Consider the following 14250-nt stretch of genomic DNA (forward strand, 5'->3'; position numbering starts at 1 on the left):
CATCCCCTCCTGGTCTCCCCGTCTTCTCCTGACACCCACCCCCATCCTGCACCTGACTTCCTTGTCCCCTCTTGACCCCCATCCCAACCCGCACCCAACTTCCCCGTCCCCTCCTGACCTGCATCCAACCCTGTCTTTGCTGGTATCCAGGATCTCCTTGCCAAATGCGGCAACCTTCTAGGGCTTCATTGCCCTTGACCATCAGTAGCACCCCAGGAAGCCAATCATACTCTTCTCCCTCCTGACCACCCCCTTCCTGCCCCAGGGGTGTGTGTGTGTGTGTGTGTGTGTGTGTGTGTGTGTGTCCTGTTCCAGGAGGCCACCCTGCAGTCTTGGGGTCCCTCCCTCCACTCCTCAGTCTCTACTGCTGGCTCCCTGTCTTCTCTGCCACCTCTGAGTGTCCCAGGACCCCAGGACTCAGTGCGTGGGCCACTTGTACCCCTACACTGGCTCTCGGCTGCCCTTGGTGAGCTCATCCAGGCTCAGAGCTTTCTGGGCCATGTCCTGGCTGACGGGTTCTTACTTCCAGCAATAATACGATCTCAGATCCACACCTCTATGTTCTCGGTCTACTGAAGTGTGGGGTCACCAATCCCATGGGCTGCATAAGGTGCTGGCCCTGCCTACCTTCTGGCCCCACCCTAGCCCGTCAGCCCACCCCTTCCCTGGACCTTTACTTTTGCCCGAGCAGAATTTCGTTCTCTGGCCAGTGGCTTCTCTCCTAGCCCCCTCAAATCCCAGCATCTCTGCAAAGCATCACCTGTGCTAGCCTGGGGGCTGAATAGGGGAGGCGCTGCGAGCGATCTAAGAGATGGGGTCCGTGCCCCCTCTGTCCCCTCCACCACCCTCTAGTGCCCTTCACCCTCACAGGGCCCCCCCCGTGTTTGCCACTGACCGCACCATCAGGGCCTAACGACTGGGGGCCCGCGAGACTGGCACGCACCTCCTGGCGGTACTTGGTGACATAGAAATAGAGTTCACTGAGCGCGCTTAAGATGTTGAAGTCACTGGCATGCAGACGGGACTGCTCCACCAGGTAGGCGTCCATGTCCTGGTCGCTGATGGATGCCATCTTTGCAATGTCCCGGTAGTACCTGTTGGGACCCTGAGTAGGTCACAAAGGCAGGTGCCACCAAAGCCCCTGCCCTGGCAGTCAGGCCGGTCTCTGGGGACTTTTTCCCCAAGCTGACCCGGCACGGGGCTGCCAGGCCTTGCTTCCCCTCCCAGCCCACCTCTCCACCCAGCTCTTGTAGTTGGGGATGTCCTTGGCATAGAGCAGCTTGTTGGACGGCGAGTCCTTGCCCAGGCGATGTTCAGATGTGGAGCAGGAGTCCATGAAAGTCTGGGCCACCACTGACAGGCAGGCGTCCGTGATGCTGTTCTTGTGGATGTCGAACACAAACTGGGGGTTCTTGATCACGTTTACCCAGAAGCGCAGGGGCAGGCTGGACAGGGAGGGACAGGCACCTGAAGCCCATCCCATCAGTGCTCCCTTCTACGCTTCCTGCCTGGCCTGTGCACTTCTTGCCCACAAGCAGCAAGTGTGACGTATGTTAGCGGCCTTTTCTTTAAGTTTCTGCCAGACTTCAAGCAGTTAGAAATGAGAGCAAACAGCCTTCCGTCCTCGCTGCATCTCACCCCGCACCACGGCCACCACATGGGCCTGGCCGTCAGCACCTCTGCTCTGTGCCGGCCCCACTCCCGGCCTCCCACATGGCCCAGCGGGGCCCGTATCCGGAATCAACCGAACTCCCCTTCTGTGCTTGAGGGGCGACTGATGCAGGCCCTCTCCTGCCCGGATGGCCACTCCAGCCCCCGTCAGTCACCCACCCCCCTGGTCTCTGAGTGCCGGCACAGCCACAGGTGTCCTCCCTTCCTCTGTCCGCCCATCCCCAGGGGGGCCAGCAGTGGCCCAGCACAAGGCGGTACCAGTTGCTCTTCCAGGTGTGGCGCACGTCAGGGTCGCTGATCTGGCGCCGGTCGGCCTGCTCATCCAGGAAGTCGAACATGTACTTGATGGCCAGGGGCAGGGCTGAACCTCGGTGAGCCGTGCTGAACACGGTCTCGAAGAGGTCATCCACAAACTTCTGCAGCGTGCCCTGCAGGGGTCAGCAAGAGCACAGGTCAGGTTGGGATGGCCCCACAGCAGAACAGGGGGACAGAGGGGCAAGGAGCTTCCCTGCAGGGACAGTGCCCCAGACGGGCCCCGCCCCAGCCTCAGGCCTTGAGAAAGGCGCACCAGATTTGAAGAACCCTGCGGCCTACCCCCAGGGCAGGCCGGACCAACCGCAGGGCCAAGGCTGGGCTAGAAGATGTCTGGGCTGAGGCCAGGGTGGCTCAGGGCAGGCCCACACCTTGGTGGCCAGGAGTCGAGTCAGGTAGATCTCTGAGACCATCTTGCTGCCGCGGTCCCCCTCGCGGTGGTCAGCATGGTCGTGGTTCTTCACCAGGTGCCACAGCTTGGTGCCAGTCTCCTGGTCAGGCGTGATCATGGGTGCCCGAGAACGGAGGCTGTCGGGGCTGCTGGCTGTGCGCAGCAAGCTCTCTGGGGCAGGGGACAGGCATGCCCTTTAGGCCAGTGGGGCCATGCCAGTCATCGCCACGGCTCTTGCCCACCTCTGTTCCAGGAGCCCAGCAGGCTAAGGGGGCTGCCTACTCTTACCGGCCCACCCCACCTCCAGGCTCTATGAAAGTGGACATCTCCCAAGGGCAAGGCCCAGGGCAACCACCAGAAGCATGGTGGCCACTCAGAGAGGGGGCTCCCCAGGATGGCTGACACAGCCTCAGAGGGCACAAGGCCAATCAAGGCCATCACCCTGGAGGCACCTACCGTAGCGGCTGAGCGAGCGGGTGAAGGTAAAGGAGCTGGCCATGTTATAGGCACACACTTGTTTGGGCACCAGTGCCACCAAGGAGCCATCTGTCACCTGGAAACCACAGAGACAGAGGAGGGCAGCACAGGAGGCTGGGGAGCCAGCGGGCCTGAGCCACCACCCACCCGGACCCTGTGGTGTGCGTGTCGGAGGTACCCGAGGCTCCCCAAGGAGGGACTGTGTCCTCCGGGCAGGGCCACGGCCCCCAGGTGGCTCCCAGTCCCTCACCTGATAGTGGGCCAATGAGTTGACCCTCTTCCAGTCACACTCAATCTTCGTGGTGACGTCCTCATCCTGGAGGATGATTCGGGCCATACGGCCCTGGCGCCATTCTGTAGGCCACAGACAGCCCTTGAGGTCCTGCCCAGAGTACCCTGGGCCCCGGGGCCCACCTCCCTCAGCGGACAGAGCCCAAGCAGGCAGCGGGAATGGCAGTCAATGCAATGTGGCCACAGGGTGGGGGCCGGGAGGAAGGGGCAAGGTCACCTAGGTCCATGTCTTCGGCTTTGGGGCGCTGCGAGTATGGGACGCCCTTGTACACAGCGTCCAGCAGCTTATCTTTGGCTTGGGTGACGCTGTCGCAGTTGAGAACCTTCACTGGGACCTGAGTGCTGCCCTCGCTCTCCGGGAACACGCAGTGCAGGGTCTGCGGGTGAGGGGAACCACAGGCTGGACCCGGGACGAGGTGTGCCGTCATGCCTGAGGCCCTGCCCACCCGACCACCAACCCACCAGCGTCTTGTAGTCGATCTGCTGCCGGATGAGCTTGTCTTCGCTCAGGGAGTAGCGGGCCTCGCCCGTGATGGCATCGATGGGGCCCTTCTCCATCTGCTGCTTGATGGCGCAGTAGAGCAGAAACAGCGGCTCCCCGGCACACTCCTGCAGCCAGGGGCGGGCATACGTACGCTGCCCGCCCGCCCGCCAGCCGCTTCCCCGGGTCGCCCCGCCCACCCGCCCACCCGCCCAGCACACCTTCAGAAACTTGTGCAGCAGGAATGTGAACCAGTTGGTAAGCATCTTCTCAGCCACCGACTCGGTCCTAGGGCAAAAGGGGCGCTGGGCCAGACTGGAGAGGGGGCCCACCCACCTTGCTCCCCAGGCAGGAGCGGGCCTGGTGGGAGTGGGGCTGGCAGGAGGCGGGGCCGGGGCCCTGCAGCACCTACCTGCGCAGAAGCAGCTTGGGGTGGTTCTTGCTCTCCAGGTTCTTCTCTATGAGGTCCGCCAGCAGCTGCTTGAGCAGCCCCGTGGCGTAATCGAGGCGGCTGTGCAGGACCACCATGGTGAGCGAGGCCACGGTACCACGGTCGCGCATGGAAAAGCTGCTCTGGGCCTCCAGCGTGTGGATGAAGGTGAGCACGAAGGCGCGGCTGTGCAGCAGCTGTCCAAAGAGGCGCAGGGCCTTCTCGACGTTGGGGGGAGTCTGGGAGGGACAGGGCGTCTCAGAGAGTGGGGGAGGCGTGGCAGGCGATGAGGGCCGGGCAGGCGAGCTGGGGACTCACATCCAGCTCCTTGAGCACCGGATGGGCCTCAATGCCCGGGAAGAGCACGCGAACGGCATAGGTCCGGTAGTCCAGGAAAGGGATCTGCACCCCGTCCATGTGGTTGGTCAGCTCATTGATATCCGTCTGCAGCTCAGCAAAGGCTGGGGAGGGCGCGGAGGAAGAATGAGCGCAGCGGGAGGGGAGAGGCTCCCAGCCCACCCGCCCTGCACCACACCACCGTCCCAGGCACCTTCCTTGCATTCCAGAGCCACGCGGGACTCCAAGTTGTCCATCTGTAGCTGAAGCCGCTTGAGCGTGCGGTCTGCATCCTGAGTCTTGCGCTTATAGGCGACCAGCACAGCGGTGATGGCCAGCAGCAAGAGCCCGCCGCCCACCGCCAGGCCCACCATGGCCGGCAGAGTCAGCGCCCGCTCGGCCGTGATGTGCAGGGTACCCAGCCAGAACTCCAGGCCACCTACCAGTACCTGCAGGGACAACCCCACTGTGAGCTGACCCCCACGCCCACCCGGTGGCCTCCCCCACCTCCCACGCACCATGACAGGCTGCCGGCCCGTCTGGCTAGGTGAGTCGCACAGGAGCTGTGTGTCGGAGACAGTGAGCGCACACGGCTGCCCCCCGATCAGCACCGTGTAGTTGAGGCGGGAGCTGCCAGCTGCTGCGGGGATCAGATTCTTGCCCTGTGGGTGGAGGGTGCGGTCAGCCAGGGCTCCCCACCTCCCGGCCTCTCCTGGTCCACTGTGCCCCACTCGCACCTTCAGCACTACGTGGGAGCCAGGCTTGACATCCAGGACACCGGAGGGTCCCAGTGGCTCGAAGCTGGGATCAGGGTAGTAGGTGAAGGAGGACCGGTTGAGGGAGCGGGCCGTCTGCACATGATCCAGCAGGAAGCCAAACTCATCAGGGTGTTCACCCTGGGCCTGTGGCTGAGGCCGTCCCAGGAAGATGCCGGGGGCCTTACACAGCATGGCGGTATCGTTGATCACCTGGCATGTCTGCGGGGACAAGGGAGGGCAGCCCGGCACATGAAGCCACAGGTGGCAGGGTTAGGGGCAGGGCGAGGACCGCTGGCACTCACGTTGGTGGTCTCGATGCCTCGGTACTTGGCCCGGACCCGGGGCTCCTGGACGGTCAGTAGGTGGGTCCCACTCACAGTGATGGCAGTGCTTCCACTGGGGGCAGCGGGGGAGGGGCCTCAGGCTCCCTCCGCCACTGCTCCCTGCCTGGCCTCCAGAGAGTTATCACAGCTGCCATGGAGCCCGGGGCCTCCCCCACCCCAGGTCACTGGGTGAATGCCAGGTGCCATGTTGCTGGGAGGACCCTGCCCCCCTCTGCCAATGAGGGCTGAGGCTTGGAGGACGCGTAACTTGATGCCCTGGGCCCCAGTCACCAAGCGAGGCCCCGGGACAGGAGCTCAGGGACACAGTCCCCGACCCACACTCCTCCTCAGGTCTTACTTGATGATGCTCCAGGTGGGCTCAAGGCGAGTGACCGTAGGGTCCTGGGTGTAGGTGTAGAAGACGCCGGGACTAGAAATGTTGGCACGGTCGATGGCCAGGGTGATGGGGGCCTGGCTGGGGCCCAGGGTGGACACGGGCGAGATACACACGATTGTCTCGGCGTCTCTCCTGTCGGTAAGTGGGGCGCTGAGAGCAGGTAGCCCGGGGCCATGACTCACCCTGCCCTTGTGGCCCCCTACCCAGTGCCCAGGCCAGAGCTGATGGGGCCCCGCCCACCTCACGAACTGGCACTCGCCATCTCTCACAGTCACTGTGACCCTGCTGCCGGCATCCAGAGAGCTCCCGGAGATGGTGAGCCGTGTGCCCCCGGAAGCCGGGCCCCGACCGGGACTTACGCGGTCAAACGCTGGTGTCTGTGGGAGAAGCGGCCCTGAGGAGAGGGAGGAGGTGGCCCGGTGCGGGTGGGGGGGAGGGGTCTCAGAAGGGAGGGGAGGGGGAAGGACGGGCAGCCCACACACCACAAAACTGTAGAGCTGTTCGGACTGTGTGCGGAAGTCAGCAGAACAGTCGCCCACACAGAGCTCCGCGGGCCCCGGCGGTGGGCTGGGCACCAGCGACTCCCCCATCTCACACACGATCCTATGGGTGAGAGAAGGTCAGGGCTGGGGGCAGACAGCCCAGGGCTCGGGCGCCCACACGGCCGCACTCACCTCTCGGCGCTGACGTACTCGGAGGGGATGGGGTTGCAGCGCACACCTGCGACCCGCAGGCCCACGTCCCGGTAGCTGAGGCCCAGGTTCTCACCCACGATGGTGACCCGAGTGCCTCCCTCCTTGGGCCCCATGAGCGGGTGGATCTGCAGAGCAGGACGATAGGCGAGGGTGAGCCCAGACTCGTGGGTGCCTGGCAGACGGAAGGAGACCGGGGAGGCTGACCTGGGCGATGCGAGGGTGGCTGCAGCGGGCGCCCTTCTGGCTCGGGTGCATCCAGTTGGTCTTGGGGGCCGGGCAGTGGGCCCGCAGCTGGCACCTGTGCTCCGAGACGCACCAGCCGCAGTTGAAGCGAGGGTCAGCCTTGAGGCAGAGGCCGCAGCTGGGCCGCCGTGCCCAGCACTTGTACAGGAGAGCTGCGGGCAGAGGGCACCGCTGGGGGCGGCCGCGGGGCGCCGGGGGCGCCGAGGACCCCGGTGCGGGGTCCCCCTGCCGCACCTGGCCCCAGTTCGTGCCCACCGTGCCCCGGGCCCTACAGCCCCGTGCCGCCCCGCACCTCGGAAGGTGGCGGGCTTGTCGATGGCGAAATCGCCATCCCAGACCACGGAGAAGTCCAGCTCGGTGTCACCGTACTCGTCGCCTTCGTAGGAGTACTGGAAGAGAGGGACCCGCGTCACCCCAGAGCGGAGGTGCTCAGAAGGTCCCCCGCCAGAGGCACGTCGGGCTCTCTGAGCAGCGAGCCGGGCGCAGACCCTCACGACCAGCACGCCCCGCGGGAGGGGGCCTCACCGACGCGTTCTGGCACTGCACGCTGCTGCTATTGAAGCGCACGGCCGGCACCCGTTGCTGCCGCCCCTGCACGCGGACCACACACTCGTAGTTCTTCTGGCCCGACTGCGGCTGCGGCAGGTTCTTGGCCCGCAGGGTCAGGGGCTGCATGACGCCGACTGGGATCAAGAGGTCCCCGCCGGGCAGGATCTCAGGGCAGCCCTGCGGGGAGACCGCCCGTCAGCCACACACCCACCGCCGCCACCGGGGCCCAGCTGGGCTGGCCCCGAACCCAAGAGGCTCCGGGAAAGCAACGAGAACAAAGGCAGAAAAGCCAGAGGCCAGCCCACATGGAGCCCAGCCCCCTCGCGCACGGCACCCGCCTCACCTCGGGGCCGTGGACCCTGCCCTCCTGGAAGGAGCACTCTCGGGGGTGGCTGGCGCACACGTGGCGGTACTTACACCAGCGGCAGGGGTACGGGCTGCCGACGCAGGACATGCACCTGCAGGGAGAGGCTTCGCGAATAACGCAGAAGACCAGGCCGCGCTCTCACCACTCGCCCACGGGGCACACGGGAAGCCCCAGGGAGGAGGCGCCGGGGCCCACCTGAGGCCCACACAACGCAGCAGGGGACGGAGGGGTGTGGGGACAGAGGTCAGAGATGCCAGTACTCACGACCGGAGTACGCTGCAGTTGTAGAAGACGAAGTCGACCCCGGCAAACTTCACGCCAGTCTCCTTGGACAGCAGCTGCAGCCGCACAGTGCGCGTGGCCCCTGTGGCGAGCCCAGGGGTGGCCGTGAGCAGGCCCGGGACGCAGAGCGTCCCCATCCCGGAAAGCCCCAGCCTACTGACCGTGCCCCCTGGTGAGAGCCCGTAGCTCCCGGAGGGAGGGCGATGGGCACTGCAACTCCCCGGAGGGCAGCAGGACGGCCTCACTCTCCGCCACCTCCTCAAAGGTACAGCTCACGCCGACGCTGAGGTCTGGCACGTTGCGCACGGCCACGGTCAGCTGGGGAAGGCGGAGTAGTCAGAGCGGGAGGCGTCCCCCCCCACCCCCCACCGACACACACACACGCGGGCCCACGCACCCCCACCCATCACAGCACTTACCTGCACCCCGGGTGATGTCACTGAAACATTGTTGGGCCGGACCCGCACCTGGACACACTTGCTCAGCTCCTCGGCGAAGCCATGGGGGGCGGAAGCACCCGGACAGGCTCCTTCACGGCAGCATCTGCGTGGGGTTAGGCCAGAGCCCGTTATACAGCTGTCCCGAGGGCCCTGGCCGGGCGGTGGGAGGGTACACATATGTCCGCAGGGAAGAGGAGACGGCCAGCCCAGCCCACAGTGCCAGGCAACAGCATGCTTTGGCCTCGTCCCCTGGGCCCTAAGGGCTGTCACTCGGGATGGGGGCTCCGCTCATTAGCTGGATGAAGCAGGAGGGGACGGAGGCAGAGGCCACAAGGGTACGACTGGGAGAAATGGGTACGTGGGCAAGGGCACGCTCTGCCCACCCCAATCAGCGGGCATCGCCGGCTCCTCCCAGGATCAAGGACCCCTGCAGACCCTTCCTCCCCGCCCGGCCCTGTGGCCCTCACCTGTGCTGCAACACACACCAACCGCAGTGCGGGTCCCCCGAGCCGAGGCAGGCCGCGCAGCTCATGTACTGCTCGCACGTCTCCACCGGGAGCTGGCTCACCTGGGGACGGCGGCGTCAGTACCCGCCCTGCCCCCACCCCGCCACCCGCTGCCGCCTGCCACGGGCCTACCTGCTTCTCACTCAGGAGGTAGATGTGCCGGTGGTCGGGGCTGAAGAGCAGGTCTCGAAGGATGGGGCTGCCATCCACCACGGGCACCGTCTCGTACAGGTGGGCATACTGGGAGCCGTCAACCCGGACCTGGGCCACGAGACACGCTGGCCTGATGCCACAGGGTGCCACACACACCCAGAACATCCACTTGTCAAGCCACGGACTTTCCAGGTCGTGGCCAAGCTGAAGCCAGGGCCTGGTGCGGCTCAGCTCTCAACGTGCCCACTCCCGAGATGGCCATAGGCAGGGGAAGAGCTTTCTGGGGGATGACAGACACCATCCCGGAATGACCTCATGCTGACAGTTACACCCTGTGCAAACTTACTAAAACCACGGACTGTATGCTTTAAGTGGGAGAAGTGTATGCTTTGCGGGCGATGCCTCCATGAAGTGGTTAGAGATGCAAACAAGGGCCCAGGAGGGGCAGCAGACCAGGCCCCCCAGAAGTCACTGGCTCCCTTCACAAACCCTCCCCAGCCAACCCCAGAACTCCTGGGGACAACTCCGTATTTGCCGGGTGAGCCGGACGAGCTCGTGGCGGCTCTCCTGACCACTGTCCCTTCGGAGCGAGCACACTGGGGCTCCCAGAGTGCGTCTCCCCCTTTCATGCTACCCCGTCTAGTAACGGAAGCAGCCCTGGTGCCCATGAGGGGACAAGAGGGCAAAAGGGGTTACATTCACATTTTTCCTCCTTCGTTCAACTGAGGACCCAGCATGATGGCTCAGCCAGGGCCCCTGCACTCCCAGCAGAGAGGCCTCGAGACCGGTCTGGTCCGTGTCACGGGAAGCCAGCAACTGAGGCCACAGTGGGCACTGGTGTTGGAGAGGGCGGGTGGCCGAGGAGCCGCCTATGGAGCGTGGCCAGGTTCCTGGGGCCCAGCCCGGGAAGTCCCCCCTCCCCCGGCCCTCGCCCTACCTTCTTCAGACTGCCGGTACGAGTGCCAATGAAGACCACAGAGTGCCGGCGGTAGGTGTAGGCGGCCACGCTGGCCATACCATCGCTGCTGTCAGCCAGCAGGGGCAGCCCCTCGATCACGTGTAGGCCACCCAGTGGCTGGTTCAACACCAGCCCGCAGAAGTTTCCGTTTATCTGCATGGGCTGGCGAAACAGGATGGGTGCGGTGAGAATCCGAGCTTCGGGGCGCCAGCTGGACAGAGGGCAGAGACCCCATATTCCGGACGGGAGCTGGATCTGGAACCGGCTCCCCCCACCAGCCAAGACCAGAGGCTTGCCCTAGGACCCCACAGGAAGCCAGCGGCTCAGGAGGAGGAGGAGGAGGAGGAGGAGGAGCAGGGGAGGGGGGGTGAGGCCGAGGCAGCGGGTGGCCCCCGGACACACCACACACCTCCGAGGCCTGCGGGACGGCACAGGGCCGCCCAGGAGCAGGAGCGCGGAGCACCCGGAAGCCGGCAGCTCGTGAACAGAGGGCACCCGTCAACAGTGAGAAGGCGGCCGGGGAAGAAAGGGGAGCCGCAGAGGGCGGGGGCAACGAGGGTGGGAATCCCTGACGGGAAGACACGGCGTTCCAGGGTAGGGTGCGGGCACTGAGGCCGGGGCCCTGCGGCGCGGGCGCGGGCGCGAGCTCACAGTGTTGATGCAGGGCAGCTCCTTGTTCAGCAGCCAGGGCAGGGCCAGCGTGCCCTCCCCCCGGTAGCAGGACTGGATGCGGCGCCGGATGTGGGCGTTGATGTTGCTGAGGGTGAAGAGGCAGAGGACGGTCTGCCGCGGCGGGCTGGCCCGGTTCTTCTGGCCCTGAGAGAAGACCGTGAAGAGGACGTCCTCGTCGGGCGGCACGCCCAGGGCCTGGGCCAGCAGCAGGCCGGGCTTGGCCAGGTGGGCGCTCTGCACCAGGCGGTACTCCACGCCTCGCCAGGAGCAGCCGATGGGGAACTCCACGTACGAGTAGAACTCCGAGTCCCCAGCGCACATGCGCACGATCTTGGACGTGAAGAATTTCTCGCCCGCCGTGTCGAGCAGTGTCTGCTGGGTGTCCAGCTGCAGCGTCAGGAAGTACACAAAGGAGGCGCTCACAAAGCCGTAGATGTAGTAGATGTCAAAGGCGGGGTACAGGGACAGCGTGTCTGAGGGGATCTTGATCTGCGAGGAGACGAATTCGTCCTGGTACACCTGTGGAGGGGGTTCAGGAGAGAGCATGGGACGAGGCCCGTGTCCTTTGCCAACCTCCCAGACCCTGGCCTCTCGGCCCCCACAACCCCACTCCGGGCCCTGCTCCCAGGACACGGTCGCCCCTGGGGCCTCCCTCGTGATCTCACTCTGCCTGCAGAGTCATAGGAGCGCAGCTCAGAAAGGCCGCCGAGGGTGGGCTGAGCAGCACCCTCCTGGGCCCTGGCCCGGCCTCAGCGGCTGGCCTCCTCCTGGATCAGGGCTCTTCCGGTGGCAGAGCCAGGACAGGGTGCAGGAAGGAGGGAGACGAGAGGGGTAAGAAGAGGCAGCAGGGGAGGAGGGCCCAGCAGCCCGTCTGACAAGGTGAACGGGCTCACCCACCAGACTGAACATGTCGGCCCCGTCCTCGTCGCTGATGAGCTTGCGCGAGCTGAGGGTGGGGAAGTACTCAGACTTGCCGTCCACGGCCGTGCCCACGAACAGCTTGCTGGGCCCCCGAGCCTGCTCCACAATGACGCCGGCCATGGAGTCAGGCTCCTGGGCTCCCGACAGGTAGTGCTCCTTGCGGTGGTGCGGCTCACCCAGCTTGAAGAGGTCGTCCAGGCGCAAGAACTGGCAGATGCCTTGCCAGATGCTGCCGCAGGCCACCAGGCGGCGGGCCGCATAGTCTATGAGCAGCAGCTTGTTCACGTTGTCGACAGGTGCTAGGCGGTGGGCACACACTCGCATGCTGGGAGGTGGGTAGCAGCGAGCATTGTCCTCAACAGGCCCTGTGACGTGCGCCCGCAGCTCAGTCAGATTGGGGGCCAGCTTGAAGACGCGGTTCACCGCACCCACGAACACCTCCCCGGTCACCCGGTGCACAGCCAGGTGTGTGAGCGTCGTGTCTGTCACCGAGAAGGCAGGGAAGGGCCTGCCGCTGCCCAGGGCCCCCCCCACGGCAAGGAGGACCAGCAAGAGGAGGCAGACAGCAGGCATGGCCGCCAGCTGCGCCCGAGGACAGGCCTGGGGAGAAGAAGCAAGTGCAAATCAGAGGCCCAGGCCCAAGCTGCCTGCCTTCCTTCTGCCCCACTGGCCTAGGGCCTCCAGCGGACCGAGCACCATGCCACAGAGGGTGGAGGCCACTCCTCCACCAGCGGACCACAGAGTCCCAGATGGTGCCCGTGGCTGGGAGACAAGGAGGGCCTCCACCAGGGCGCATGAGTGAGCAGCGAGCACAGGCAGGCTTGAGGGCCATCAATCATCCCCCACCCCCCACCCCCGCTGGAAAGGAGCCAGGAGGCCTCCCCACAACCGGGCCACACCCAAGGGGGCAGCAGAGCCAGATGCTGAAAAAGGAAGGGTGGGAGGCCCTCCCAGAATGAGACCCCAAACACCAGATCCTGGAGCTTAGGGTGGCCAGCCACACGCAAGAGCCACTACAGGCAAGTCCCAGGCCACAGAGACGCCCCACGCCCAAGTTGGGGGAAGGGGAAAGGCGGAGAGTGAACAATCCTAAGTGTGTGTGTGTGGGGGGGGGGGGGACACCACTCCAGAGTGGCATTGCCACCAGGAGACCCAGGTCAGAGGTCTGAGGCATCCAGATCTGAGACTGAACCCGGTGCCATCACACCCGGAGTCCTGGCCCCAGCTGCCTCCTCGCCCCAAGGGCCTCCCCAAGCTGGCTGTCCAGGAGCCTGCTGTCTGGCCTACCCACCGTAACACAAAGCCGAGTTGTGCCTGCCCCCACAGCCACGCGCCAAGACAGACATAAGTCAGGCTGTGCTCAGGCACAGCCAGACAGATGGCCCAGGGGGCCCTGTGCAGCTCTCCCTCCAAATCCCGAGGTTAGCTGGGGAACAGGGGGGGTGGGGGGGGGGGGGGGGTGCAAGGAGCCCTATGGAAAGGAAGCAATGTCCCTAAATCCAGCGAGGCCCTGGGGAGATGGGGTGGGGGCCAAATGCCCAGCTTGGCCAGGTCTTCACCCCCAGGCCACACCCAGCTTTCTGGCCAGCTCTAGGCAGCAAAGACAGCAGAGCAGTGTCATGGCACCCAGTGGAGCAGGGCTCAGAGCTACCCTCTCTGTGCCCAAGCTCCAAGGGAGACACAAGGTACCCAGCTCGGGGGGCGGGGGTACAGGGGACCAAACTAAGAATGCATAGGAGATAGAAAAGAAAAAATGCATTTGATAGAACAAGGAACAGGCCCTTCTTGAAACTGAAGAGTTTCAGCTCAGACTGATCATCTTTCTGGGGCTCTTTTGTCAGGTCTGCATCCCGGACCCCAATGCAACAGCCAGAGAAGAAAGGGAGGCGGAAGAGATGGGGGTGCCATATCCCACCCTCACCTCCTCCACAACCGGCAGGAATACAGGCCTAGGAATGGAGATGGGGGCAGGGGAGAGGTCAGGAGGGAGACCTGGAGAGGCAGGATGTGCCACCCAAGCCCCCACCCCAACCTCCACCTGTAAGTGGGAGCCTCGGGCACCACAGGCACACCCAGCTGTCTGCCCGAGGAGAGAGACAGCCCTACACAGAGATACGGCTCCAGGGTCCCACTCCCCGATGCCCCCCACCGTGCTGCTGGCCTGGCTCGCCCAGCCCCCATCGGGGGCACTCCTCAACGGACCCACGAGGACCCCGGTGGATGCAGGCGCCCCAGCAATCCTTGGACGGGCCGCCCCTCAGCCACAAAGGGTCCACATAGGGCAGGGGAGCTGGGCTCAGGCTGGCCGTCTTTGCAGGCGCTGGGCACGAAGGACCACTCAGGCCGGCGTCCAAGATGCAAGAGCAGAGGTAGGGCCCGACCCCCTCGAGGCCGAACCCAACCTCCGAGCTGCCCGAATCCCGGGCCACCGAGCAGTCCGTCCCCTCACGGGCGGCGGGGTATGGAGGCCACCTACCTACCGGTCCCTCCGCTGCCGCTGGCTCCGGGTGGCCGCCTGCCAGCCACGTGGACGCGCCCCCGAGCCCCACACCGGCCCCACTCGCGCGTCCCCGCCGCCGCGCCCCGCGCGCGCCCCC

The 14250-nt window shown here is 65.3% G+C and overlaps 1 protein-coding gene across 2 annotated transcripts; it reads right to left on the reverse strand.

Moving 5' to 3' along the window:
- Positions 1-94: 94 nt before the first annotated feature.
- On the reverse strand, positions 95-14218 carry PLXNA3 (plexin A3). Of its 2 annotated transcripts, none has more exons than XM_040467381.1 (32): positions 14130-14218; positions 11630-12253; positions 10712-11251; positions 10040-10222; positions 9082-9210; positions 8911-9011; positions 8423-8546; positions 8165-8321; positions 7986-8085; positions 7698-7812; positions 7331-7531; positions 7098-7194; positions 6767-6957; positions 6542-6687; positions 6350-6470; positions 6108-6244; positions 5829-5999; positions 5450-5543; positions 5127-5366; positions 4908-5051; positions 4604-4838; positions 4372-4514; positions 4036-4292; positions 3845-3911; positions 3605-3751; positions 3360-3519; positions 3102-3205; positions 2831-2927; positions 2355-2545; positions 1930-2099; positions 1233-1445; positions 95-1094 (listed from the first exon to the last, which is right to left on the reverse strand). In XM_040467381.1, the coding sequence occupies exons 2-32, from the start codon at positions 12224-12226 to the stop codon at positions 731-733; spliced, it is 5736 nt and encodes a 1911-aa protein (XP_040323315.1). In that variant the 5' UTR covers positions 12227-12253; positions 14130-14218; the 3' UTR covers positions 95-730. The 2 variants fall into 2 exon arrangements, with proteins under 2 accessions (XP_040323315.1, XP_040323316.1); XM_040467382.1 differs by having other exon boundaries at positions 14134-14202.
- Between the last annotated feature and the right edge of the window lie 32 nt (positions 14219-14250).

The sequence above is a fragment of the Herpailurus yagouaroundi genome, unplaced genomic scaffold (genome assembly GCF_014898765.1).
Source record: "Herpailurus yagouaroundi ecotype Mexico unplaced genomic scaffold, PumYag 67493, whole genome shotgun sequence".
NCBI lineage: Eukaryota > Metazoa > Chordata > Mammalia > Carnivora > Felidae > Herpailurus > Herpailurus yagouaroundi.